This window comes from Pseudorca crassidens, chromosome 1 (genome assembly GCF_039906515.1).
Source record: "Pseudorca crassidens isolate mPseCra1 chromosome 1, mPseCra1.hap1, whole genome shotgun sequence".
Classification (NCBI taxonomy): Eukaryota; Metazoa; Chordata; class Mammalia; order Artiodactyla; family Delphinidae; genus Pseudorca; species Pseudorca crassidens.
In genome coordinates, this window is record NC_090296.1 from 141287211 (window position 1) to 141315209 (window position 27999).

At 40.4% G+C, this 27999-nt stretch overlaps 1 protein-coding gene across 2 annotated transcripts in view; it reads left to right on the forward strand.

Annotated features, from left to right (window-relative positions):
- Nucleotides 1-27999, forward strand: part of AGBL1 (AGBL carboxypeptidase 1) — a 783161-nt gene that overhangs the window by 66551 nt on the left and 688611 nt on the right. For both annotated transcript variants that reach the window (XM_067696096.1, XM_067696105.1), the window contains exons 2-5: nt 1598-1661; nt 3295-3441; nt 6638-6769; nt 10629-10722. In XM_067696096.1, the coding sequence (XP_067552197.1) occupies nt 1598-1661; nt 3295-3441; nt 6638-6769; nt 10629-10722 (437 nt within the window). The remainder of the gene's footprint in view (nt 1-1597; nt 1662-3294; nt 3442-6637; nt 6770-10628; nt 10723-27999) is intronic.

The window sequence follows — 27999 nt, forward strand, 5'->3', positions numbered from 1 at the left end:
TGAGATAAGTCAGATAAAGATGAATACTATATGATATTACTGATACATGAAATCTAAAAAAGCTGAACTTGCAAAAACAGAGTAGAATGATGGTTACCAGGGGCTGGAGTAGGGGATTTGGAGAGGTGTTATTTATGGGTACAAACTTGCAACTAGTAGATAAATAAGTTCTTGTGATCTAGAAAATTAGCATATTACAGCACAACAAACACTGGCATGATTTTTTGGGAACCTGGGCTGTAACTTTGGGGTTTTCTCTGTGGGTCACCACAGAAGATTTGAATAATCCTCCCTCCCTCTGAATCTCAGCGTCCTCTTGTGTATAACAAAGGGTAGAGAGTATCAAGCGTTGCAAGCATCCCATAGAGCATCTATATCATGTGATTTGGTGCTACCCTAGGTGTCTCTTGAGAAAATAAAAATTCATCCTTGTCAGTCAGGGAATTCTTTCCATCGGAACATTTTAGTGGGTTTTGGTTTCTGCTGTTTGCCCTGCATCTAATAGTCCAAGCCTCCTGAAATAAGTGAGAACTATGCTAACTTGGCCCACAAAGCCCCTTTCATTTGCTGTTTCTGCATAAATTATCAATGTTTATTCTCTTGCCCATCTTGCTGATGTTACTAAAACAATGGGTCCTCAAAGAAGGATCCTGAAGTCTAAATATGGTGGCAGAACCCCTGAGACCTTAACTCAGTGAGTCCCCTCATAGTCATTATTTAAGGAACAACCCTTCAACCATCTCCTATGGCAGGAAGTCTTTCTCAGTAAAAGGAAACACAGCCCTGCCATTCCCATGTGTACCCTGACCATGCCACCTCCTTTCTTTTGCCTTCCTTCTTTTTTTTAATTTTTATTTTATATTGGAGTATAGTTGATTTACAATGTTGTGTTAGTTTCAGGTGTACAGCAAAGTGATTCAGTTATACATATACATGTATCTATTCTTTTTCAAATTCTTTTCCCATTTAGGTTATTATAGAATATTAAGTACAGTTCCGTGTGTTATACAGTTGGTCCTTGTTGATTACCTATTTTATATATAGTAGTGTTTACATGTCAGTCCCAAACTCCCAATTTATCTTTCCCCCCCACCTTTCCCCTTTGGTAACCATAAGTTTGTTTTCTATGTCTGCGAGTCTATTTCTGTTTTGTAAATAAGTTCACTTGAATAATTTTTTTTAGATTTTATGATATAACTTAGATATAAGTTATATCATATGATATATTTCTTTCTCTGTCAGACTTACTTCACTTAGCATGATAATCTCTAGGCCCATCCATGTTGCTGCAAATGGCATTATTTCATTCTTTTTTATGGCTGAGTAATATTCCATTGTATATATGTACCACATCTTCCTTATCCATTCATCTGGACATTTAGGTTGCTTCCATGTCCTGGCTATTGTAAATAGTGCTGTAATGAACATTCAGGTGCATGTATCTTTTCAAATTAGAGTTTTCATCTTTTCTGGATATATGCCCAGGAGTGGGATCGCTGGATCATATGGTAACGTTAAGGAACCTCCATACTGTTCTCCATAGTGGCTGCACCCTCACCTTCCTTCTTAAAAATGGCTGCCTGTGCTTTCATTGCAGAGCTCCTCTGACAGGGAGTCCACCCTGACCATCCTCCAGGTCCTCGGAGATCTGCTTTCCGTTGGTGAGTAAGCCATGCCCTCATCCCTTGTATGGTGGACATGGAGGCATGCAGCTGTGGTGTCTCCCAGGGACCTGTGTAGCTTGGGGGTTTGCTCCAGCTCAAGTTTTCTGTGAGAGACAGAATCACCATGGGATGGTTGTACTTTGGGCTTTTCAGTCTTGTCACTCACCCTATGGTGATCCAAACTTAGGAGGGAATTAGACTCTTGGTGGTGATTCTATGATACTTCATTTCTGGGGACAAGGACCTCCAGCCCTCAGCAATTCGACCTGTTGCCTCCCCTGCTTCCCTCATCGTGGCCCATTTAGAGAGCCAGGTATTGGCAGCTCCCTTCATATGTCCAGTGGAGACAGGAAGATGAGGCAGGAGCTGGACTTAGCAGAGTGGTCAGCCACTACATTTTCAGAGATAAGATGACAGAGGTGACTATATTGGCATCAACTGAGTTAACTGGGGCACGCCTCTATTAGCTCATTTCCATGTGAGGGTCTTGGAAAACACAGCTTCTTGGACATTCCAACATTTACTCAGTTTTCACTTCTATGTAGCCAGTCACATTGCATTAGAAAGACGTATTATCACCAAACAGACAATACCAAAGTGAATGTCGCTCCAAAGCCACAAACCCTCAGATTACAGATTCAGGAGGAAGGGTCCACTCATACTGAGGTTTTTCTATAGGCTGTGCTGCCCTCCAGTGGCGGGGTGGCTTCCCTTCTTCTGCACGAGGTACCCTCTGTAGGTGAAGACCACTTGTCCTCTGTGGTAGTTCTGCCTTCAATTTGTCCAGTGGTGTCTGGAACTCTTAGAATGAAACCTTGGAGTTGTCCTTCTGAAATAGGTACTGATTATTGCCCCTTTAGTAGAGGATGAAAAATCAGAGGGTCTTCTTTGCTAATAATCTCCCACCCTGTTGGCCACCTTTGTCCAAATGCATAGAGAGTCACGTGGGTCCCCTTCCAAGTTGAAATGTAATCACTGCTTTTGAGCTTGTCCTGGGGCAAGATGTTTAAAACTATTCTTAGGTAGAAAGACCAATAAACCTCACCCTAGCCCCAGACACTCTTCAAACTCCCTAGACGTATGATTAGATGTTTGTGTCTCAAGGGATTATTCTGGTTGTTTCCATATTTACCGCACATCTGTTACTGAAGGTCAGCACCAAATAATCATTAACACCATCCATGAAATTATTCCAGATAAGCTATCAAACCAAACCCTCTTGTAGATGATTGAAACGTATAGCTGAGCGGATACTGATCCCTCTTTAATTAAGTATATGATTATACATAAGCCTATATGCATATTTCTATACATGCAACACAAGTGCACAGATACACTGAGACTTAATAGATTCTCAGGAAAGTAGATTTTAGGCTCCGCTTATTACAGCTGCTGCAAGTTCTGAAATATTCCATTATTTCTCCATTTCACACCCCACCCCCACCCCACAACCCTGGCCCTTACCTAATAGCACAACTTTACACAAGTTGCTTCAAGAACTCCACAGTTTTCGTTTCTGGGGTGAAATGAACCAATCCTTGTTCTGTCTCTAGCTGTGGGGTCTGCTTTCTGTTCCAAGGAAATGAGGGTAGTTATTTGAGGCTCAGCGCTCCTCTGCTTTCCCTCTCAGGCACAGACCGGAGGATTTGCTACGTGATCAACAAGGGTGGTAGCGAAGCCCTTCTGCAGACCCTGGTGGACACAGCCAGGACGGCTTCTCCAGACTATGATATCCTCTTGCCGCTCTTCCGGCTGCTGGCCAAAGTTGGCCTACGAGGTACCCATACCCCTGGGACCCAAAGATGACTGAAAGGGCATCTGGGGATGTTATCATGAGAGCAATTTGGGAAGCTTTTGTGGGGGAGTACAGGGAGGAGCAACAGGGAGGTATAGACACCTTGGTGGTGATGGCAGGACCAGCCCCAGCCTCACCTGGAAGGTGAGGGTCCAGGAGAGGTTCGTAGATGTCAGCAAATCCAAGGTACTTAGGTGCTTAGGACAGGACCCAGAGCAGGCATGGACTACATGGGGCATGAGGCATATGGGGGACAGAGGGGAGATACTCCAAGGAGGTTTTCAATCACTTTAAAAATAAATGGAACATTTCTTCAAATAACATCTTATATGGAGGTTCGTTATGTAAATGCATTAATTTCCTAGGGCTGCCGTAACGAATTACTACAAACTGGGTGGCTTAAAACAACAGAAATTTATTTTCTCACAGTTCTGGAGGCCAAAAGTCTGAAATTAAGAGGTTAGCAAGATTGGTTCCTTCTGGAGGCTCTGAGGGAGAATCTCTTACATGCCTCTCTCCTAGATTCTGGTAATTTCCAGCAATCCTTGGTGTTTCTTGGCTTATAGACACATCACTCCAATTTCTGCATCCATCTTCACATGGCCTTCTACTCTTGGGTCTTTCTTTGTGTCCTCTCCTCTTATAAGGATATTGGCCATTGGATTGAGGGCCCATCCAAATCTGTATGATCTTATCTTAAGTAATTAAGTCTGCAAAGACTGTATTTCCAAATATGATAACATTCTGAGGTTCCAGGCAGACATGAATTTTGGGGCACGGTTTTCAACTCACTACAATATGTCACATAGAAGTGGAGCTTCCTTGGTTGAAGAGAAGATGGGGGTCTAGAATTCTTTCCACTTATGCCGCACATCCATTTCTCTTTCCTCGTAGAAGACTGAAACATCTCCCTACAACCCTAGAAAATTTTGGAGCACATTTGAAAAAGCCTGGGCACTCAGGATGCATGTAAACGTTGCAAATTAGTCCTAACAGTTAAGCTCCGATTGTGTGCAGTCTTACATAAATCACAGTTGAGAAGCTCAGGTCCTCCAAAAGTTGGATCTTTGATGCTCAGTGCAGGCAGCAGCAGCTGAGGGCACAGGGCTCTGGGATACTCTTTCCTTTCAATGTTTGGAGCTGTGATTTGAGTCCATTCTACATTTCACAGATAATGATTGAGACCCAGGCATCAGCCAGCACCTGCATGAGCATGTTCCAGACAAAACCAGTAGAACCAATATTCATTGAATATCTGTTGACTATTCAACAGATTTTTACTCCATGTCTCCCAGGGCTGTGCACTGTTCTAGACACTGGGAACATCACTGTCACACAGACAGATAAGGGGCCTCTTCGCATGGGACTTACATTCAAGTGGGGAAGGGCAGAATAATTAACTAGATTAACTAGATAATAGCAGACAATGATAATTAACTAGATAATAACTGGAAGGAAAAGAAAAGGTGATGTTCCTCTAAGATGATGTGGACAGAGAGAGGTGACATTGGAGCCCAAACTTGAAAGATAAGAAGAAGTCAGCAAAACAAAGAGTGGGCCAAGTGAACTCCAAAAACAGACAGAAAAGACATGATATACACCCTGGTAGTAAATGGCAGAGGCTGGGAAGTCAGATCTGGGTTTTAGGCCTGGCTTTGACATTTATTAGCAGTGTGACCTTGGGCAAGTTACCATTGGGCTCTCATCTACAAAATGGGTCTCAGTACATAATTCTTGGGTTGCTGTAAGGATTAAGCAAGGTTGTATGTTGCCTGCTTAGAGTGTGGCGCCAGAAGCTTGATGGACAAGAGTCATGTAGGTTTCATAGGAGAAAGAGAGATGAGTGATGCACCGGGGCAGTGATTTTCAAGTTATGGACCTTGATATTGTCATAATTACACCTTCTGCCATTAAAGATGGTAGTCCGTGATATTGACATTCAAGCTGTCAGGGGCTGACCTGAACAGAACAGAAACGAGATTGGCTGCTCATGAATGGAGCCAGATAGGTATCTTTCTTTTCTGATAAAGGAAACGGGTCATATGAGTTCAGTCACAGTCTCTTTGCCTTTTGGTGTCTTTTGGTCCAGAGATAAATATTGGTAAATGAGGTTTAGGATGTTGTCTCTGTTTTACTTATTTCCACCTGCTATGAATCTGGTAGGGACTGTATTCTTGCAAAAACAAACATGGTGATTTGGGCATTGCACTTTGGAAAGGAAACAAACAAATGTGACAGGTGGCACAGTCACATATTATCCCTAGTGGGAGCCAGGAGCATAGAATTAAAAAATATTTTTCCCTTTATTTTTTATGCTTATTACTAATTATTAAATATTATTAATAATTATTAGTAATTATTAAAATAATAATGACTAACCCACAACACTGAATATCAGGTTATTTGGACCAACAATTTAGAGAAATTTGGGGAGAAAATTTTATTTTCTGAAATTATGTTTTCATGTTTTATTATAAAGTTCTCTACCATATAGAAAGATGACCTCTTCTATACCTATCACTTAGCTCTAAACATTGTTAACATTTTGCCATATTTCCTTAACCTATTTATTTGAAATATTCTAAGGAAAATTAGAGATAACATTACTCCTAAATACTTTTGTGTGCATTTCTTTGAAAAGAGACGTTTTCCTATATAATCATAATACCATAGTCATAAATCTAACAAAATTAACAATGCACACATATTTATATTCATTCCAGTTTCTTCAAATGTTCCCAGCATGCCTTTTACAGACATGTTCAGAGAAGGATCCAATCAAGGTTCACACAATGCATTTGAATGTTATGTAACTTAAGTATCCTTACTTCTGGAACTGTCTTAAAGGAAGAAATTTATACCCAGCTAAACTGTAGCTCATGTTTGAGGACAACCAGAAACATTTTTACATATAGGGGGTGCAAGTCATACAACCCACAAGACTTCATGTAAATATTACTTGAAGAATAATGGACCATATGTATACCCTCCATTAGCTCTTTTGAGTCACCTGGCTCCGATGGGGACATACATAGTAGCATTTTCTACTAGACCCGAAAAGTCTCATTGGCCATGATAATCTTCACTCCACCATCTTTGCCTTCCTCTCCCCCACACATTATACAACCTTCAGAATTAATGTGAAACACAACTAAGATGGATTGATCTGTGTTCATAGATAAAAAGTTTGGACAGAAGGCACTGGAATTTGAAGCACTTGATGTGACATTGATTCTGGCGAGGAAAAACCTGTCTCACAGCCAGAACCTTCTCCACTGTCTCTGGGCTCTGCGTGTCTTTGCCTTTAGTGGTAAGCAACTCAATTGTGGCTCTCTGGGGGTGGCTTCCAGATCTGGGCTGGGACACCTGGAAACCATTTGGGGGTGTGGTTGGAAGGAGGGCATGGGTGGAGGACAAATGTAGTCCCAACAAGATAAATAAACCAGGAGGAGCCTCATGTTCTAGAGACCGTAGAGGTGAGAAGTTATTTCTTCATCTCCTTCTCAGCCTTGGAGAACTCTTGAGCTGGTGCTTGAAGTGAGATATCCATATTGTTTTCCCTTGGGAGCTAAAACATTTTAGCACTCTGCGTCTCTCTGTCAGTACTACAAGGTGAAAAAGACCTGTGGCAGGGGAAGGCAGACTTTATTCAGTCCTTATATCCAAGGCACAGAGCAATGTGTTACAGCTGTCAAGAGCGACCCTCACATCACAAGTCCCTCCACTATGTTCCTGAAGTCACTCATTGCTCATGACATCCTTTACCAAAGTTTATGTCCCAATGCTTCTCAACATAGTCTTTCAGGTAACTTGATATATCATGGCACATGGGTTGATGTTATTTGCCATCTCCTGATTTGAATTATTTCTGATAATCATAACCATCCTGTATGTAGTCTCAGCATTTCATAGCTAAGAAAAAAGAAAGTGAAGCTTAGAAGAATGAAGAAATTGCTTGAGTTCATACAGATAAGTCATGAGGGCTAAGTTTCTAACTGCAAAATTCATGTTTATTCTACTCTCCACACAGATACAGTTTTTAATAGATTATATTCTGTACCACCTATTTCAGTGTAAAGAACACAGACTTTTATTTCTCCTTTCGAAGCCCCTTTCCTGCAGAACAAAAGTGACAACAATTTAGATGTAATACTCTCTAGAGGAAAGAACATGAGCTTAGAGCCAAGAAGACCTGGGCTTGACTTTGACTTCATTTCTTAAGAGTCATATGATGTGTGCACTTAACCTGTTTAACCTCAGCTTCTTCCTTTGTAAAATTACAGTTGTAATAAGAGCTCATAGACTTGGTGGTTGGGATAAGTAAGATCATGTTCACGGGTAAGTTCGTCACATAATAGTTGCTAAGTAAGTGTTAGTTTTTCTTCTCTGCTCTAATCTTTTCCCTCAGTCCTTTGAAATAATAGGAATCACACACATAAGGGGAGTAAACAGGTGGTGACCTTCTTCCGTAACTGTCCTCAGAACTAACAAAATATTAGGGACATATTTCATTGGTTAACTCCATGAGTAAGCATGGAAGACCCATCAAAAGAAAGTATTTCTAGGGAATAATGAGACAGATGCTTGACTCCGTGTTCACAGACAGAATCTCCACTCACACTCATGTATGTTGAGCAGAAAACCAGAGAATATTTGAGAGAGGCTGAAAGAATCTGTCCAAACCCATCTCTAATAAAGGAAAATCTAAGTGAGAAGTTGTGGCTTTGTATAAAGGACAACTCTTATTAATGAGGAGGCAGAAGGTGTGTCACCCCCATTTGGAGCTTGCCAGCAGCACGAGATTTGAAGTATCTTATTTTGGTTTCGTAAAGAATAGTTAAGATGAATAACTTACTCTCATTATATATATTGATTATAGAGATCTTGAAGAATTCCTTCAGCAGGGAGCTCTGAAAAATGCTGAGATTTGCCTCTGGGTATGAGGAGGTGGCCATGTGTCTCCTATTCTAAGACAACATTTATTGTATGAACTGTTTCATAAGATATTAAAAAAAGGGCTTCCCTGGTGGCGCAGTGGTTGAGAGTCCGCCTGCCCATGCAGGGGACATGGGTTCGTGCCCTGGTCCGGGAGGATCCCACGTGCCGCGGAGCAGCTGGGCCCGTGAGCCGTGGCCGCTGAGCCTGCGCGTCCGGAGCCTGTGCTCCACAACAGGAGAGGCCACAACAGTGAGAGGCCCGTGTACCACAAAAAAAAAAAAAATTAAAAAAAATACGATCACTCTCTACACATTGACTTTACTGATGAGAGGCAAGAGGAGTTCATGAAGCCCATGGGTTGCTGTCGCTTTGGTGAATTGTTAGCCACTGTTGAATGTTCCAGCAAGTTTTCTAAACAGCTCCTATCTGCAGAAGGAATTGGCTGGAACCATAATGGGTCTGTGACAGCCAGCGAACCATTCGGCAGCTCTCAGATGGCCGGTGAGGTTGCTTATAGAGCTGCCAGAGGTCTAACCTTGGGCAGGGATCCAGCATGGAAGAACTTAGTGAGGACTTTTTATTGTTATCCTCTTTCAGTTCCAAGTCTAAAGTCTCCCATGCTAGAATTCATGCTCTTAAAACTATTTCCTCTCTAACTCTACTTAATACTAGAATTTTGCTGAATTATTTGCCAGGAGTTTACTCCAGCATGTTTTGCCAATTTAGAAGTAAGGACTGAGTTAGTAGCCATGGGAAGGGAAGATTGATGGGCAGAACTAGGATGCCAAATTCTTGAATTTTGATCCATTCAATGACTGCCTGTACTAGCCTCAGGAGGGACGAACGCATAGAGGATATTCCAGGAACACGCACTCCTGGTGATAACTAAGACATCAGCCTCAGTCTCTCTCTGGTGGACTTTACTGAGCTGAACTATATTAGAGACTCCAGTTTTCCATTTTTCCTCCTTTCCTGAGGCTTGGAGCAAGCCAGTATAAGCCTCCCTTGTTTTTATCTCTTTGCTTCTCCCTGACCCCCTTGTTTCCACTCATATTTCCTGGAACAAAGCTGGTACAAAGCACAAGGCATTCATAGGTCTCTGTTTTACTACAACAGTACAGTGAAGGAAAGGAAAAAGAGTCACACCTTGGAAGATAAACTTCTTTCCTTCTCCCACTGAAAGTTTTGCCTCGGGCCAAGATTCCATTTTGTATCCTGTGGGTTCCTCTTATTTTTGACGTGATCAGAGCTCTTCTTAAAGTGAGCTGAGTGGAGTGAGGTGCTGGGAATATTGCAGAGTGGCTGGGGCATCATCAGAGATGAGAGGTTTTGTATCCAAAGTACTTATCTGAAGCTACCAGGATGACCAGCTACCCCTTTTGGTCTCTTTCTATTATTCAGATCTATCACTCTGTTTTTATAGCCATCCAATTGGGCAAAAAGGCAACAATTTCTGGTAGTTACCTCTGAGCAGGACCAACTGATTCTTCCTTTGCCATTCTAATGAATAGAGGTATAGTCAAGCCTTAGCCTTTTAGTGATGGGCGATCTGAGTGCAAAAGTTGTAGGGGAACTTGGAACCGGGGTGGAACAAAAAGGGCACTATCTTCTTTATTAGGTTGCTTCTTGAAGTTTTAAAGAAGTCAATCCAAGTTGGATTGAAACTTATCCCATCCACTTACGACTTTTCTTCATTGTGAAGTCTCCAAACAGCAAAATACATCTAAGAAAGTGTTTTTTAAGATACTGGCTGTGTGTGTGTGTGTGTGTGTGTGTGTGTGCGCGCGCGCGTGTGCGCATGCGTGTGTGCGCGTGCGCACGCACACGTATGTATCATATAGGAAGTCGGTGGTGGGTGAAACAGCTTGAACTTAAGTAGTTGCCAGAAACCCAAAGATCTGCTTACAGAAAAAATCTGCTCGGCAATTGCCTTGGCTATTCTGATTGACTATACAAAGGAGTAGGGCAATGGGCCACCAGAAAATGAAAAACATAATTTCATGGCTTGGGACCCTTTTGAGAAAGAGATAGTGTGGGAAGATAATGTGTGCTTTTCGGATAATCTTTAACTTCCAAGCCAGGGATAAAAGACCATAGAATTTCTCTGCTTTTAAGTTGCCTTTGGTAAGAAAGGTGATGGATCTCCCCTATCTTTTAGGCTCATTCTGTAATGCTGAAAATAATGCTTGGTTCAGATGGGTCAATAACTAGTGTGCTTTTGTCTTTCTCAGTCACCACAGGAGCCATGCTGGGAATTAATGGAGCGATGGAACTGCTTCTCAAGGTCATCACCCCTTATACCCAGAAGCGCACCCGAGTAATCAGGTACAGAGCAATTTTTAGTACTTTTGTCTTCTTTGTAGTAGATAGAGATATGGGAAGGGTCTCATAGATATTCTCTTGGTGCTTCCAGTTCACTGAGCAATGACTTCCCCCTTGTAGATATGGTACTATGATTTTATCCTGTCTCAACTTGCATCCCTCCCCACCCATGCATCATTTCCTCAGATTGTCACAACAACCTGAATGGATATAATATCATCTTCATTTTCAGATGAGGGAACTCAGATGTGGAGAGAGTCTTATCCAAGGTCACAATGCTAGAAAAAGGCAGAGTTGGGATTTGAATCCAGCCAGATCTGTCTGACTCAAAAGCCCTTGTTTTTTGCCTGAAGCCTTCAGGTATCTCTTTTAATCACAGACTCTACCATAGTGAGTACAGCCCTTAAAAGACAGTTCAGACATGATAGGGAAAGGTGATGCTCTCAGGGTTCCTAAATTTCTGATATGAAATTCTGATTGTGTGCTAGTTTTGAGATGTGTTTTTATGATTGGAAAGTGAAACTCAGCTATTCTCCCTGGCCCTGCCTCCTGGAGTGGAGAGAATTGAATCACAAACTTAAAAAAAGGGAGATGGTCAGAGACGCAGGCTTTAGAGATATTTGGAACCAATAAGATCCATCATTTATGGGAGTGACTCAGCGAGGACCTTGAAAGAATATTAGAAAAAATTCAGCCAGTTTCCAAGATACATGGGGTCATTTGGCAAAGTAGCATTTCCATGATCAGCCATGAGATTTTCTGCATCCCAGCATCAATCGTCAGCTCGTCTTCCACCTGATTATTTTTCTCTTGGGTCACCACAATAATGCCATTATCATCCATTCTCACCTGCAGCTCTCTATACCAGCATTTCCTAGAGTGAAAAACATTATATCTTGGTTAAAAAAAAAAAAAATTTCTCATCAAATATATTGAGAAGTACTGGGTTAAACAAAGTTAGGTATATTTCTTTACTGTAAGACTTCTCAAAGCCTTCATAAAGCTAACACACATTCAGAATATTCAAGATGGGTATGTAGTATATACCCTTTTCCAAAACTAATTTGGTTAGGGAACTATTTTTGTTTGCAGACCACCTTTTTTTTGGGGAGTCGGTGTTGCATGTGCCTCATTTGAGAAATCTCTTCTCTGAAGTGCAAATGTATTGCAAAATGGGATTCCGCTACATTCTGTCAAGGGATCCTCATTTAGTTAAGTATAAAACTTCAGAGTCACAAGCTCAGTGACCAAAGAAATTAACTTTCTTGGTTTTTCTGTAATTATATTTTATTTCCCTCTTAAACTTCCATTATTCAATTTGAATATGTTTGATTTGGATATTTCTGTTTTGATCGTGGTGTGTAGGCCTTTGCTGCTGACATATGCAGTCTTAACGTGTCCTTTGGTCAGCAATCCATGAGCCATATCTTTTTGCCTTACTCACCAGGACTCTTCTAATCTGCTGTTGTCTCCATGTATCTCTTTGGCAGCTCAGGAATGTTTGGTTGCCTACCCTACATCATGTGAAAATCTAGTGATGTCTCCTGGGCCCATCCACATACCAGTATCACACAGTACTCACTCGGGTACCATGTTGTTTGGAGAGCTCCTCTAGGCAAGCCCTTCCCAGCTTACCTTGGCACTAGGCCCTTCACTTCTGGAATCCTGATAGCTTTTATTGTCTTCCCTATTCAGATTGAGCTAGGGGGAGTAAGCAACAAAGCACAGAAGCCCCCTTCTCAGAGACTCTTGCTAGTTGCCATCTCTATTGCTTTTTTTCTCGTGGAGAGTAACCCCAGGGATAAACAGGGGTGGATGTTTCTGATGACAAAATGACTCTTCAGGGACCTCGGGCATATTTCTGCATTTCTGGTCTATTCTGTAAAAGTTAGACAAGATGATTCCCCTTCTTGATCCAAATGCCAAATTAAAACCAAACCTCCATCGGGGAGAGGCTTTTCCACCAACCATTTCGATAGAGCTGTCATTGCCATGGCATTTATTATGTGCTCTGCCCCATGCTAAGCTCTTAGCATGCATTATCTCATTTGATCCTCTCCTCTCTTCTGCGAGGCAGGTGCTATTACTCTCCCCAATTTTACAGGGAAAAAAAAAATTGAAGCTGAAAGAAGTTAAGTAACATGCTGGGATTTAAGTGAAAGAGCTGGAATTTAAACCCTGTCTGATACATGAGCCTTAGCTCTTAAACCACCACCGGAGTACTTTACGCAGTCTATGTCCAGCAGTTGATTTCTAAACCACCATATATAAGACAATCACAAGCAGTTAAACTTTGTTTAAATTTCTGTTACCTAAATGTGTGTTTCATCTAAACGCACATACTCATGGACCAATTTGCTTAATGATAGGGGGAGTCTTTCTCCTCCATCGTATGGCTCTTTCCTCCCAAAGGCAAAATAAATGTCTGTTCCCTCTGCTTTTGAATTCTTTCTCAAAGCTGCCTTGTTTTCTGCCTTACCCCCAGCCTCCAGCAGCAAGACAAGAGCAAAGGTGCTAAAATCAGAAGACCCGCCTTGTCCCCCTCTTTCTAGCTGATTCCTTGGCGAGTCATTTATCCTTTCTTAACTAAACTGTTACATTTCTCAAAGTGTGAATATCAAGTCCTACCTCTTAGGTTTGTTGGGGGCATTAAGAAATACTGTGCCAAAAATCTTGGAAGCTTTAAGGTGCTTTAATATTGTTCCTCGTTATGAATATAAATGCTGTTGGGTACTTGACTGCCTGCTTCAGATCTGGCAGCAAAGCTAGAGGCGAACATGCAGATGGGAAGTTTCTACCACTACTCACCTTCTCACATGAACTCCGTTTCCCAAATAGTAACTAAGTTGTACCCCAATGAGTTCTACTCAACTTGACTTGGATGCCAGAACCTGTGGGTTTGAAGGGGTCTTTCAGGGATGAAGTGACATGTCAGGGGACGTGAATAGCTTTACGGAGTGTCAGCCTCCAAATGCTAGCAAGCCCCGGGACAGTTATTCTTGAATGCCTCTGTAGGAACAGATGCCCAGCGTTGTGTCACTATGACTCCTCCCTGCCCTGGAGATTAAACCTGCCCTATTTCTCTAGCACAAACCTAAAATTAGTGATGCAGCTGTCCTCCAATAAAACCCTGTCTCCAGATAGTATTCAGGGCAAGATTTATGACAGAGAAACAAACCGCACACCTTCTAGAGACAAGGGGCATGCAGAGCAATGTCACTCACCCTCTGTGGCCTTGTGCCAGCCCTCACTCTCAGGGGAGGTGGCTATTCCAAGCCTTCTTCACTTCCCAAATACCCACCGTGCTGGCAGAGTCTTACTGTCATAGATTTGTGTCGGCTTGCACGTGTTTCTTCATGACCATTGCTTTAGTCTGAGCAGTTTTCTTCAGACCTAGACAGCTCCTGTAGCCCTCCCACTGGTATTTCCTGACTTCAAAGCAATCAAGATTGTGTCCCTATCTCCATCTCCATGCTTCCCTTTTAGTCCTCCTCTCATCTTTCTTTCTATCCAGCTACCCCTGCACCTGGGATGCCCTGTCCTGTTCCAGATCTTTCCTCACGTGCTTCCCTCCCTCTGGAAGGGCAGCCCTGCCTTATTGAATGGCAGAAGCTGCCCCCATTCTTCAGACCCCACCTTATGGTGCCTGCTTCACCTCACCAGACAAAAGGAATTTCCCCTCCTCCAGCACTTTGTTCATATTTTCCTTTACTATATATCAGATTTGACTCTGTACCATGTTGGCGTGTGTGTCTTCTCTCCCATATAAATTCTAAACCTCCTAAAGGTAGAAGTCAAATTATATTTATCTTGCTGTTATCCATTGGTCCTACCCAAGTGCCGGGACCATGGTAGGCTCTTAATTCAATTTGAAAGAAATTCTTCAATTAAAAAAATTTTATATTTTTTGAATAACCTATCTAATGACAAATAAAAGCCAACATTTACTGAGTGGGTGCTATAGTAGGCACTTCATATTTATTATCTTATTATTTCTTGGTACCAAGCCAACTTCACATTTGAGGTTCTATCATGTCTAAACATGTCTGGGAAATGAAGTAGCTGGACTCTCTTGCATGAGGGACTGAGGTGCCTTGCGGGAGGGGACTCATTCTAGACAATGAGAAGCAGCAACCTTCAGCTTGAAAGAGAACAAAGTATCACTGGAGGGGGTCTTTTGTCTCTTACTTAGAGTTGTCTGGGGAAACTGACTGAGATTGGCAGAAGAGAAAGATCTGCGTTTGAGGGGATGTGACGGGCAGCATTGACATTCAAATTTTGCTTCCTATTTGAGACAGAGCTAGGCTTCCAGTATTTGGTCTGATAATCCATTCGGCTGGAATTTATGGGGCTTTAGAATTTATGGGGGAGCTTTTTATAGAATCAGGGAGGGAAAAATGACACAGGGCCAGGGTGAGCTAGCTCTTGCTAGCTTGCTCTACTGTGAACAAGTTTGTTTATCTGCACCAAAGCTGTCTTTGAGCTTTCCAAATTCACTAAGTAGAAAAATTTTTTGAGGCAAAGATGAATTGCTTGTCTGTGACTGACTCATCTTGTGACCTTAGAAGAGTCTGTGTTTGTTCCATGTCTCAACACCTTCTGTACATTTGTGCCCTCATTTCCAGGGTGGACCTAAGGGTCTTGGTAAAAATAATGACAATTTCCACTGTCTGTCCATGTAACTATTTCCAAAGCATGGCCAACATTTTCACATGGTAATAGTTAACCCAATCTTTGAAGCTGAATTATCAGCTGTTATCATTGGTTTATTTCCCAGGACTTTAAACTCTGTTGGCCTCTCTTGCCTCAAAAACATCAGAGTCAATCAGAAACGGGTTGAGTCTTCCTAGCAGAGGTTGGACCTTGAGCTCCATTGTATTCCCTGACCATTGCACCATCCTTTGAGAAAGGGAACTCAGGACATCCATGAGCTGAGATGGTTCCTTCATCCTTCATTTACAGTTTCTCTGGAGCTTTCGCAAGAAGGCAGGAGGTCAGGAAATGTGCTGTTCAGGACCTTGCTGGTCTAACTCTCACAGAAGACAGCATTTCCAGTATTCACACCCCCTCAATGTCCTCTCAGGCTTTCAGCAGGGCTCTCATGCTGTGAGTTATACTCATCAGGCTCAGGAGTTCCTGGGTGCCTGGGTTTCTATGAGGTCATGGTGTTCAGAGGCTGTGTGCTTTACCTGGGCTCAAACACTTCGACAAGAGGAGAAGAGGGATGTGTTGGGTCTTCAGCAAGCCTCATAAGGAAATTCTTCAGCTTAGTCTCTTGTTGTCTGTGCGTAGAATAGTTTTAAGTGATCTTCTCCCTTCAAAGTCCTGATCTCAGGGCATCTCTGGCATTTGAGCTTTGGCTGAGTTCAGGATTACTAGGCATTGCTTCGTTGACAGCTCTTTATGGTTTCATCTTCAGTTTGTAAGCTCTAAAATATGTCTTGCACCTCTTTTCCCTTCCCCCAAAATCCCTACTTTTTTTTTCAGAGCCAGACCTTCTGGGCTTTCTCTGACCATCATACCATTCCACTTTTTGGATGAGTGCAGACTCAACCAAATCTAATGCGTTCCCTGAGATCATGAGCGATTGGGTGACTCAGCTACTTTGTCATTGAGACAAAGAAGCAAAATCTCCTGTTTTTCAAAATAGCTACTGAATTTCTCCCTGGGTGTTCATTTTCCCCTTACCCTCCCATTAATGGCTTTGTGACTTTTGCTGTTCTCTGTTCAATATAATTAGACTCTGTGGTCTCCAGAGCAAGGGCTCACATTGGGGTTTCAGAAACCGTGTGCTCCCGATCACTTGGACTCAGATACCTTGGAACAGGAACAAAAAAATTCCACCCCAGCCCTACAAGTACTTCTATTGGGAATGAGCAACACAGGCTCAACTTACTGACAGAGTGATTAGTGCGTTTACCACCTGACTCCAAGCCTGTAGTTGATGGTGGAATGAATAGTTTCCTACATATATTAAACCTTGGTGACTAGGTTTGTTGGTTTAAATCCCTCTCATCTTTTTTGGGAAGCCAGTAATCCCTCCCTGATTAGGGCCAGTCATAGATATTCAAGTCATAGGATCTAAAGTTGGAAGGTCCTTAAGGATCTGCTGGTCTAGCTCCTTCATTTTAAGACGAGGTGACTGAAACTCAGAGACTGAACTAAGCCCTCTAACCTAATTTCAAGACACTATTCATTTCTCTAAGATGCTCTACTGTATAATGAAAATCAAACTTGCCTTGAAGTAGGATTTTTAACATTTATTTGACAACATTGTAAGTGTCTGTCTTGGTGCTAGGCACGGGGGTTTGAAAACAGCAGAAGGTGGACCCTGTCTTTCAAGTTGGTGACAGTCTGTGGCAACAGTAACAGTGCAGTGTGGGAGGAACTTTCTGACTCAGTGTTGGGCTTATGAAATGGACTGACTTCCTGTTCTGTGGAAAGGTCCTCATCATGCCTTTATCTGGAAATGCCCTTAGAGCTGAGCCAGAAGGACTTCTGTTGTGGGCCCTGTTCCTTAGGAGGCCCAGGACTTTGGAGAGCCTGCCTGGAAATGTGTAAAGTACTCCTTTGGGCCTGAGATGGGCTTGGGTGGGCAGTGTATCAACAGGGCTCCAGTCTGTTCCTCCCCCTTCAGGGTGCTCTCTGATGCCCTAACACCTCAGTGAGGTGGACTGGATACCTTGAGGAGGAGAAGCTCTGGAACACATGCATATGGGACTGTCCTGAGACTCCATGGCCAGTCCTTGATTCAAGGGGGATGATCTGGCAAGGAGATCACTCTTGCGGTCTGGTGTGGTATTTTGTCCTCAGCATGACATGAGATGGGGCAGACGGAACGTTGCTGACATGCTGATTTTGAGTGCATCCAGTTGTTTGTATAGACAGAATCCCAAAACAAAACAAAACTAAACTAAACTTCCTGGGCCTGCATACCCTAGGACGGTCATACGTGCCCTGCTTTGCCCTGGTGAGGGTTCTCTACAGAAACTCCATTCTCATCTTTATCTGCTGAAGCCAGTTGTGCCCATATCTCTTCATGGATTTGCCTCCATTTCCCCTCTGTAGACTGGAGGCAGGCTCTTAAGAATTTTCACTTTCCATAGAAATTAATCTTATAGCCCAACCTGACTCAGCAAGGAGCATTTGCAAAGAAGTTTGTATCTTCCTGTAAATCAGGTGGGAGAGCCCAGTTCAGGACACTGGTCCACAAGAGACCTCCCAGCTCCACGTAATATCAGACGGTGAAAATCTCCCAGAGATCTCCATCTCAACGCCAAGACCCAGCTCTACTCAATGACCAGCAAGCTACAGCGCTGGACACCCTATGCCAAACAACAAGCAAGACAGGAACACAACCCCATCTATTAGCAGAGAAGCTGCCTAAAATCATAATAAGGCACAGACACCCCAAAGCACACCACGAGATGTGGACCTGCCCAGTAGAAAGACAAGATCCAGCCTCATCCACCAAAATACAGGCATTAGTCCCCTTCACCAGGAAGCCTACACAACCCACTGAACCAACCTTAGACACTGGGGACAGACACCAAAAACAACAGAAACTACGAACCTGCAGCCTGCAAAAAGGAGACCCCCAAAACAGTAATTTAAGCAAATGAGAAGACAGAGAAACACACAGAAGATGAAGGAGCAAGGCAAAAACCCACTAGACCTAACAAATGAAGAGGAAATAGGCAGTCTACCTGAAAAAGAATTCAGAATAATGATAGTAAAGATGATCCAAAATCTTGGAAACAGAATGGAGAAAATACAAGAAACGTATAACAAGGACCTAGAACAGCTAAAGAGCAAACAAACAGTGATGAACAACACAATAAAAGAAATTAAAAACTCTCGGGCTTCCCTGGTAGTTCAGTGGTTAAGAATCCGTCTGCCAGTGCAGGGGACACAGGTTCAAGCCCTTGTCCGGGAAAATCCCACGTGCCGCAGAGCAACTAAGCTGGTACACCACAACTACTGAGCCTGCACTCTGGAGCCTGTGAGCCACAACTACTGAAGCTCACATGCCACAACTACTGAAGCCCGCGTGCCTAGAGCCCGTGGCACGCAACGAGAGATGCCAATGCAATGAGAAGGCCACGCACCGCAACAAAGAGTCACCCCCGCTCGCCACAACTAGAGAAAGCCCACACACAGCAAAGAAGACTGAGCACAGTGAAAAATAAATAAATTTAAAAAAATTCTCTAAAAGGGATCAATAGCAGAATAACTGAGGCAGAAGAACGGATAAGGGAACTGGAAGGTAAAATAGTGGAAATAACAACTGCAGAGCGGAATAAAGAAAAAAGAATGAAAAGGATTGAGGACAGTCTCAGAGACCTCTGGGACAACATTAAACGCACCAACATTCGAATTATAGGGGTCCCAGAAGAAGAAGAGAAAAACAAAGTGACTGAGAAATAATTTGAAGAGGTTATAGTTGAAAATTTCCCTAACATGGGAAAGGAAATAGTTAATCACATCCAGGAAGCACAGAGTCCCATACAGGATAAATCCAAGGAGAAACACACAAAGACACAATTAATCAAACTATCAAAAATTAAATACAAAAAAAAAATTAAAAGCAGCGAAGGAAAAACAACAAATAACACACAAGGGAATCCCCATAAGGTTAACAGCTGATCTTTCAGCAGAAACTCTGAAAGCCAGAAGGGAGTGGCAGGACATATGTAAAGTGATGAAGGAGAAAAACCTTCAACCAAGATTACTCTACCCAGCAAGGATCTCATTCAGATTTAACGGAGAAACTAAAACCTTTACAGATAAGCAAAAGCTAAGAGAATTCAGCACCACGAAACCAGCTTTACAACAAATGATAGAGGAACTTCTCTAGGCAAGAAACACAAGGGAAGGAAAAGACCTACAATAACGAACCCAAAACAATTAAGAAAATGGTAATAGGAACATACATATCGATAATTACCTTAAATGTAAATGGATAAAATGCCCAAACCAAAAGACGTAGACTGGCTGAATGCATACAAAAACAAGACTGGTATATATGCTGTCTACAAGACACTCACCTCAGACCTAGGGACACATACAGACTGAAAGTGAGGGGATGGAAAAAGACATCCCATGCAAATGGAAACCAGAAGAAAGCTGGAGTAGCAATTCTCATATCAGGCAAAGTAGACTTTAAAACAAAGACTATTAAAAGAGTCAAAGAATGACGCTACATAATCGTCAGGGGATCAATCCAAGAAGATATAACAGTTGTAAATATTTATGGACCCAGCATAGGAGCATCTCAATACATAAGGCAAATACAGCCATAAAAGTGGAAATCAATAGTAACACAATCATACTAGAGGACTTTAACACCCCATTTTCACCAATGGACAGATAATCCAAAATGAAAATAAATAAGGAAACACAAGCTTTAAATGGTACATTAAACAAGATGGACTTAATTAATATTTATAGGACATTCCATACAAAAACAACAGAATACACATTCTTCTCAAGTGCTCATAGAACATTCTACAGGATAGATCATATCGTGGGTCAGAAATCAGACCTTGGTAAATTTAAGAAAAGTGAAATCGTATCAAGTATCTTTTCTGACCACAACACTATGAGACTAGATATCAATTACAGGAAAAAATGTGTAAAAAATACAAACACATTGGAGGCTAAAGAATACTACTTAATAACCAAGAGATCACTGAAGAAATCAAAGAGGAAATCAAAAAATACCTAGAAACAAATGACAATGGAGACACGACGACCCAAAACCTATGGGATGCAGCAAAAGCAGTTCTAAGAGGGAAGTTTATAGCAATAAAATCCTACCTTAAGAAACAAGAAACATCTCAAATAAACAACCTAACCTTACACCTAAAGCAATTAGAGAAAGAAGAATGAAAACCCCGAAGTTAGCAGAAGGAAGGAAATCATAAAGATCAGATCAGAAATAAATGTAAAAGAAATGAAGAAAACAACAGCAAAGATCAATAAAACTGAAAGGTGGTTCTTTGAGAAGATGTACAAAGTTGATAAACCATTAACCAGACTCATCAAGAAAAAAAGGGAGAAGACTCAAATCAATAGAATTAGAAATGAAAAAGGAGAAGTAACAACAGACACTGCAGAAATACAAAGGATCATGAGAGATTACTACAAGCAACTCTATGCCAATAAAATGGACAACCTGGAAGAAATGGACAAATTCTTAGAAATGCACAACCTTCCAAGACTGAACCAGGAAGAAACAGAAAATATTAACAGACCGATCACAAGCACTGAAATTGAGACTGTGATTAAAAATCTTCCAACAAACAAAAGCCCAGGGCCAGATGGCTTCACAGGTGAATTCTATCAAACATTTAGAGAAGTGTTAACACCTATCCTTCTCAAACTCTTGCAAAATATAGCCGAGGGAGGAACACTCCCAAACTCATTCTACAAGGCTACCATCACCCTGATACCAAAACCAGACAAAGATGTCACAAAGAAAGAAAACTACAGGCCAATATCACTGATGAACATAGATGCAAAAATCCTCAACAAATTACTAGCAAACAGAATCCAACAGCACATTAAAAGGATCATACACCATGATCAAGTGGGGTTTATCCCAGCAATGCAAGGATTCTTCAATATATGCAAATCAATCAATGTGGTACACCATGTTAACAAATTGAAGGAGGAAATCTATATGATCATCTTAATAAATGCAGAGAAAGCTTTTGACAAAATTCAACACCCATTTATGATAAAAACCCTCCATAAACTAGGCATAGAGGGAACTTTCCTTAACATAATAAAGGCCATGTATGACAAATCTACAGCCAACATTGTCCTCAGTGGTGAAAAGCTGAAACCATTTTCATAAAATCAGGAACAGTACACTCTCACCACTCTTATTCAACATAGTTTTGGAAGTTTTAGCCAGAGCAATCAGAAAAGAAAAAGAAATAAAAGGAATCCATATCAGAAAAGAAGTAAAGCTGTCACTGTGTGTAGATGACATGATACTATACATAGAGAATCCTAAAGATGCTACCAGAAAACTACTAGAGCTAATTAATGAATATGGTAAAGTAGCAGGACAAAAAATTAGTGCACAGAAATCTCTTGCATTCCTATACACTAATGATGAAAAATTTGAAAGTGAATTTAAGAAAACACTCTCATGTACCATTGCAACAAAAAGAATAAAATATCTAGGAATAAACCTATGTAATGAGACAAAAGACCTGTATGCAAAAAATTATAATAAACTGATAAAAGAAATTAAAAATGATACAAATAGATGGAGAGATATACCATGTTCTTGGATTGGAAGAATGAACATTAGGAAAATGACTCTACTACCCACAGCAATCTACAGATTCAATCCAATCCCTATCAAACTACCACTGGCATTTTTCACAGAACTAGAACAAAATATTTCACAATTTGTATGGAAACACAAAAGACCCTGTGTAGCCAAAGCAGTCTTGAGAAAGAAAAGCGGAGCTGGAGGAATCAGGCTCCCTGACTTCAGCCTATACTACAAAGCTACAGTAATCAAGACAGTATGGTACTGGCACAAAAACAGAAAGATAAATCAATGGAACAGGATAGAAAGTCCAGAGATAAACCCACACACATATGGTCACCTTATTTTTGTTAAAGGAGGCAAGAATATACAATGGAGAAAAGACAGCCTCTTCAATAAGTGGTGCTGGGAAAACTGGACAGCTACATGTAAAAGAATGAAATTAGAACACTCCCTAACACCATACACAAAAATAAACTCAAAATGGATTAAAGACCTTAATGTAAGGCCAGACAGCATAAAACTCTTAGAGGAAAACATAGAACTCTCTATGACATAAATCACAGCAGGATCCTTTTTAACCCACCTCCTAGAGAAATGGAAATAAAAACAAAAATAAACAAATGGGACCTAATGAAACTTAAGAGCTTTGCAGAGCAAAGGAAACTATAAACAAGATGAAAATACAACCCTCAGAATGGGAGAAAATATTTGCAAATGAAGCAACTGACAAAGGATTAATCTCCAAAATTTACAAGCAGCTCATGCTGCTCAATATCAAAAAAACAAACAAGCCAATCCAAAAATGGTCAGAAGACCTAAATAGACATTTCTCCAAAGAATATATGCAGATTGCCAACAAACACATGAAAGAATGCTCAACATCATTAATCATTAGAGAAAAGGCAGTCAAAACTACAATGAGGTATCACCTCACACTGGTCAGAATGGCCATCATCAGAAAATCTACAAACAATAAATGCTGGAGAGGGTGTGAAGAAAAGGGAACCCTCTTGCACTGTTTGTGGGAATGTAAATTGATACAGCCACTATGGAGAACAGTATGGAGGTTCCTTAAAAAAGTAAAAATAGAACTACCATATGACCACACAGTCCCACTACTGGGCATATATCCTGAGAAAAGCATAAATCAGAAAGTGTCATTTGGCCTTCCCTGGTGGCGCAGTGGTTGAGAGTCCACCAGCCGATGCCGCGGACATGTGTTCGTGCCCTGGTCCGGGAAGATCCCATATGCCGCAGAGCGGCTGGGCCCGTGAGCCATGGCCGCTGAACCTGCACGTCCAGAGCCTGTGCTCCGCAACGGGAGAGGCCACAACAGTGAGAGACCCGCATACCGCAAAAGAAAAAAAAAGTGTCATGTACCAAAATGTTCATTGCAGCTCTATTTTACAATAGCCAGGACATGGAAGCAAGCTAAGTGTCCATCATCAGATGAATGGATAAAGAAGATGAAGCACATATATACAATGGAATATTACTCAGCCATAAAAAGAAACAAAATTGAGTTATTTGTAGTGAGGTGGATGGACCTAGAGTCTGTCATACAGAGTGAAATAAGTCAGAAAGAGAAAAAACAAATACTGTATGCTAACACATATATATGGAATCTAAAAAAAAAAAAAAAGGCCACGAAGAACCTAGGGGCAAGATAGGAATAAAGACACAGACCTACTCGAGAATGGACTTGAGGATATGGGGAGGGGGAAGGGTAAGCTGTGACAAAGTGAGAGGGTGGCATGGACATATATACAGAACCAAAAGTAAAATAGATAGCTAGTGGGAGACAGCTGCATAGCACAGGGAGATCAGCTTGGTGGCTGGTGACCACCTAGAGGGGTGGGATAGGGAGGGTGGGAAGCAGGGAGATGCAGGAGAGAAGAGATATGGGAACATATGTATATGTATAACTGATTCACTTTGTTATAAAGCAGAAACTAACACACCATTGTAAAGCAATTATAATCCAATAAAGATGTTTAAAAAGTAAATAAAAGAAAATAAAGAAAATGAAAGAGTCAATGGCTAGAAAACATTAGTCTGCCATTTAAAAAATTGAATTATTATATATCAGGTTTGAATTTTTTTCAAGTGTTACATAGTGGGTGTTCAATAAATGCCAGCGAAATAAATGAGCACTGTTGTTTTAATTTGTCTGAAATGCACTCTTTTAACCATTTATTCATTCAATAAATGTCTTAGGTATTTATTATCAGCAGAGATGTGTGGGCTTTAAGACGAAAATACATAGTCCTTGCCCCTTAAGGCACTTACAGATACATGCACAATAAAATAAATAATATAATGGCAAGGTGTTCAAAGAAGGAGGATCTTAGTCTAGCCAGGAACTGTCAAGGAGGAACTCACTAAAAAGGCAGCTTTTGGTTTGAAATAGGAAAGGATTTTCGAAGATGTAAGATTATAAAAGAAGAACCCTCCAGGCAGAGGCAGAAGCAAGTGCAAAGACAAAAAAAGCAAGAAAAGATGGTGGGTTCATATGTGGCTGGAATATACTGCAAGAGTGTAGGGCAGGGAGCTCACCCAAATTGATTTGGAACACTCCAATATCTTTTTGGTTTTTTAAAATAATCCTCTATTTAAAATTTTTTTTAACAAATTTTATTTATTTATTTATCTATCTATCTATCTATCTATCTACCTACCTTTGGCTGCGTTGGGTCCTCGTTGCTGTGTGCAGGTTTCTGTAGTTGCGGTGAGTGGGGATTGCTCCTCGTTGTGACGTGCAGGCCTCTCATTGCGGCAGCCTCTCTTGCTGTGGAGCACGGGCTCTAGGCACATGGGCCTTAGTAGTTGCGGCTTGCAGGCTCAGTAGTTGTGGTGCACGGGCTTATTTGCTCTGCGGCATGTGGGATATTCCGAGACAAGGGCTCGAACCCATGTCCCCTGCATTGACAGGCAGACTCCCAACAACTGTGCCACCAGGGAAGCCCCCGATATCTTGATAGCAGTAAAAGAATGGAAATACATAATTCACGAAGAGGAAATAGAAAAACCAATAATCTCATGAAAATATTCAATTTGCCCAATAATCAGAGACAATTTAGATCAAGATACCAGTTTCACAAATCAGAGTAGCAAAGATTTTTAAAAATAATATTGTTGGTGAGGATTCAATAAGATGAGCACTCATATATGCTGCTAAGAATGTAGATTGATAAAACCTTCCTGAAAACAATGGGATGATGTATATCGTTTTTTTTTTATTAAGTTTCCATTTCTTAAGCATTTCTTGAAATCTGTCCAGAATATCATTGAGAAAGGTGGATGAAGATTTCTGCACAAAAATGTCAATCGCGGTATTATTTATAATTGAAAATACTATAACCAGAAAGTCTGATAACATGGGATGCACAGTAAAAGTGATATATTTATACATCATAATATTATGTAGCAACATACAAAAAATAGATTACAGATGATGTTTACCAGTGGTACTAGCTTATGACAAGAAAAAAAATAAGGTTCAAAATACAGAATGGTCTCAACTATGTAAAAAAACATGCATACAACTTCTGTTTCAGGCCAAGATGGAAGAACTAGGATCACATTTATCTTCCCATCTGAAAAAAATTGCAGATAAAATATATTTTAAAAAATGTTTCAAAAGATACTAGACATCAGGTAATGAATAACAGTGATCCCTGGGAGATGCACCTTAAATTATACCAGTTAATGTCTTAAGAGAGTTTCTGGTTTGCAGTGCAGGAAGGGGAACCTCAGTAAGCCTGGTGGATGGCCTGAGTTGAGGAGACAGAGTTGAGGAGCTAGGGCTAGAAGTATGCAGACGCCAAGGTGTTTAGAATCATAGGCCAGAGTACTGGAAGAAAGAGAGCTGTGCAAAAAGAAAGAACTCTGGAGAGCTTCAGAGGTTCTCATTCAAGTATTCAGCTAGATGTTGGTCAGTATATATTATACTTGTTGGGAAACTGCTCAAAGCCAGGGAAAGACCACCTGAAAGGAATGGAGAAAACAATGCCTGGTGCTCAAACAGGGCTGAAAATAATGCTTGGTTTTACAAAGCAGACTGGAGAACCTCGTGATTTGTGGGGCATTGGGTAGAGTGCACAGAAGAGTATTACCTCACTAGTAGGGAGGAGTGAGCTCTAAACTCAACACTGCTGTGGCCCTACTTATCAAATATTAAAAGAAGACCTGGAAGGATAAAACTCTCCAAGAAACTTAACTGCATCTCAGGACCAAGATTCAGAATATTTATAGGAATACAAAAATATTCAGCATTCAACAAGGTAAAGGTTATAATGTCCAGAATCCAGTAAAAAATTATCACAGGAAAATACTACTCGTGATGAAGAGATAATCATTAAATCAAGAAACAACCCAGAACTGAGATAGATGTTAGAATTCTCAGGCAAGAACATTAAAAAGTTATTCTAACATATGTTCAAATGTTAAGTAAAGATGCAGAAGATATTTAAAAAGACTCAAATTGAACTTCTAGCGATGAAAGGTACATTTTGCAAGAGGTTAATATGCTGGACTGAATTAAGGCAAATTGGACATGGCAGATGAAAAGATAAGTGAACTTGAAGATATAGCAAAAAGAGTTTCCAAAATGAAGTGCAGAAAAAAAAAAATAAGAAGAGAGCACCAGTGAATCAGGGGACAATTTCAAGCAGCCTAATATACATATGGTTGGAGTCCTTGGAGAGAGGAGAGACAGGTAAGAACAGAAAAAATATTTGAAGAAATGATGGTTTAAGTCTTTTAAGTATCATGAAACTATAAAGTCAGAGATTCAAGAAACTCAATAAATCACAAGCACGAGGAACATGAAGAAAACCACTCTAACACAAATTATTATCAAATTGCTCAAAACCAGTGATAAAGAAAAATATCTTAAAAGAAGCCAGAAAAAAAGAGACACATTATGCACATAAGAACAAAGCTAATAATGCAACTGATTTCTCTTTGGAAGCAATGCAAGTGGGGGAAAAAAATAAAGAACAGTGGAGCAGCATCTTTAAAATATAAAATTCTGTATGCCATTAAAGTATATTTCAAAAATGCAGATGAAATAGACTTTTCAAACATACAAAAACTGAAGAATTAGTCTCATGAAAAGAAATGTTAAAAAAACCCTCATGCAGAAAGAAAATAGTACCAAGTAGAAAGATGTATTTACTCAAAAAACAGAATAGCATTGGAAATAGTAACTACTATTTCCAGTAGTAAGTATAAATAATAAATATAAGTATAAATATAAAATAATAAGTATAAAAAATAGTAAGTATAAAAAATATAAGTATTTTTAAAATAGTTAAAATTTAAGTAATTTAAAAATAAGTATTTTTAAAATACTTTAAGTATTTTTAAATTACTTAAATTTTAAGTAATTTAAAAATAAGTATAAAAATAATAAGTATAAATAATAAATGAATAAGTATATTTGATTTTTGACTTGTTACTTTAATTTCTTTAAAAGATAGTTAAGTGCTTCAGTAAAAATAGTAACAGTGTAGTCTGGAGTTGATATACCACATAAAGTTAAAATGTGTAACTACAGAGGCACAAAGGTCAGGATGGGAGAAATGGAAATATCCTGTGGTAATGGTCTTATACATGAAATAGGGTAGCAACACTTGAAAGTACACTGTGATATATTAAAAATATATACGAAAGCAACCACTAAAATAATAAAGCAAAGAGTTATAGCTACTAAGAGAACCAAAATGAAAAAATGGAATAAAAATATTCAGTTTAATCCAAAAAAAGGTAGAAGAAGAGGATAGGATGATTAAGCAACAAATGTTAAATATAAAAAGAAAATAGGAAGATGATATATTTATACTTAACCACATCAATAAGATGTAAATGGTCTTAATACTCCAATTATCATACTGATAAGAAAGCAAGACTCAACAATATGCTGCATACAAGAAACACACTTTAAATAAAAAGGCACAAGTAGGTTAAAAGCAAAAGGATGAAAA